Source organism: Sinocyclocheilus grahami, unplaced genomic scaffold, assembly GCF_001515645.1.
Source record: "Sinocyclocheilus grahami isolate Dianchi unplaced genomic scaffold, SAMN03320097.WGS_v1.1 scaffold12124.1, whole genome shotgun sequence".
Taxonomy (NCBI): domain Eukaryota; kingdom Metazoa; phylum Chordata; class Actinopteri; order Cypriniformes; family Cyprinidae; genus Sinocyclocheilus; species Sinocyclocheilus grahami.
Genome location: NW_015514232.1, coordinates 1 through 1726, shown reverse-complemented (window position 1 = coordinate 1726; position 1726 = coordinate 1). Strand labels below are relative to the sequence as shown.

The 1726-nt window shown below is 43.5% G+C and overlaps 1 protein-coding gene across 1 annotated transcript; it reads right to left on the bottom strand.

The window, feature by feature from the left end:
- Positions 1-53: 53 nt before the first annotated feature.
- LOC107578812 (homeobox protein Hox-C12a-like) lies at positions 54-1719 on the bottom strand (the record flags this gene model as incomplete). Its single annotated transcript, XM_016264726.1, has 2 exons — positions 54-592; positions 1350-1719. Coding segments are annotated over 2 exons (609 nt in total), but the record flags the coding sequence as incomplete, so codon positions are not given.
- Positions 1720-1726: the final 7 nt, after the last annotated feature.

The window sequence follows — 1726 nt, the reverse complement described above, 5'->3', positions numbered from 1 at the left end:
TCTCACAGCTTATATTTGTCTGAGTTTCTAACTAGCAGTTCTTTACTTAATAAAGTGATTGATGGCTTAGACTGCTTGTTACTTTCAAAACCTAAACCAAAACATTCCCACCGTATTGCCCAAAATTTCTGGCCACGAACCCTCTTAAATAAACACCACATAGACCACACTGTATAAGCAGACTTCTGGAGCCATCATTTGGTCGCATACCCCTATTATGTTTAAATTCTTATTCGCGATTTCTGAATGCATCGTGGGGCAAGACTTTCAGAGTAAAATGGGCCAATGGCAGATTACCATTAACTGAATACTGTTGTTGGACTACCATTAAGCAATGTATATTTTGTGCCTCCTTAAAAGAAGGACAAAGCCTGCTCCCTTAGCAACAGTCTCTTTTTCTTCATCCGCCGATTTTGGAACCAAATTTTAACCTGTTGGTCGCTGAGATTGAGCCTGTCAGACAGCTCCCTACGTCGCTGCCGGGTGATGAACTCGTTCAGCATGAACTCTCCCTCAAGCTCGGCCAGCTGCAGTTTGGAATAGGGCTTTCGCTTCTTGCGCGTCCGGGTGTGCATCGGGTACCACGGGGCACCTAGAGGGGGCAAAGCACGGGTTCATGAGAGAGCTGCAAACCATCTCCTAGGCCAGCACATCAAAATCTCTCCACATCTCGAAGCCACGTAAAATACAAATTTCTGGTGCATTTTTTGAGGCTGTTCACATGACAATTAGACGTTATTCAGTAACAATCTGAAGTACAATGCAAGATGTCGATATGAAGAATTTATCGGTTTAGACAGAATTAATACCTTAGAATGTTTGCCGGTCTAGTTAAACGTACAGTAACGCGATAATTGTCCTGTTTGTAAGAACCCTATCTATTTAGCGGTTTCATGGCATATTGAATGACTTGCAGCACGACAACGATATTAATTCAGTTTACGAGTCATTAAAAAACGTCCTCTTTTTCGGTCAAAGCAACTGCCAGTTTACAGATCTGTTCTACTTACTAAAATAACACGAAAGCTTTGGCCAAACGTATATTTAACAACAATGACTATGTTTTTATGTAAACGGCGTCAAACATTGGCAACGGGATAGCTGAATTTTATGATGTTGTGTTTACTGGTTGTATAAATGACTGAGGGCTTAAATTGGTGAACACGGAGCATTTTAGGGCAACCCCTAGTGGCCTTGAACAACCACGCAAGAACCATGCAGGAAAATCATAACAGTTGCCAGGGAATGCCTAAATAAACTGTCATGCAAAAAAAATTGCTGGCGCAAGTTATGAGTAATTGTACTATGTGCTTCTGTTGTCTTTCAGCGGAGAAATGCGAAGGACAAACCTCCTCCAGTGGCGATATTGCTTGCGTGGTTTCCTTGCGATAGCAGGGTTTGTGGGTCGCCTGCTGAAGTCTTTCCTCCTTCGTTTAGCACTGAAGAACTGGAGTCGGACTCCAAGGACTGACAGGATGGCGGGTCTTGGGTCAGTTGCTCGGTGCCATAATCATACTTTGAGAAGGTGCCACTGTTGCCCATCCCATTGTGCATCCCGTGATCAGACGATAATAATGTATCTCTTGCTCGCTCCTCTCGTTTGAGATTGTTGCTGTCTGAACACGGCTCTCTGGTGCTGCTGGAATTGCCATAATAACACTTGCTTTCCTCCAGTCGGGTAATTTCACAAGATCGATTAAAAGAGGGGTTAATGGATACGGGACTG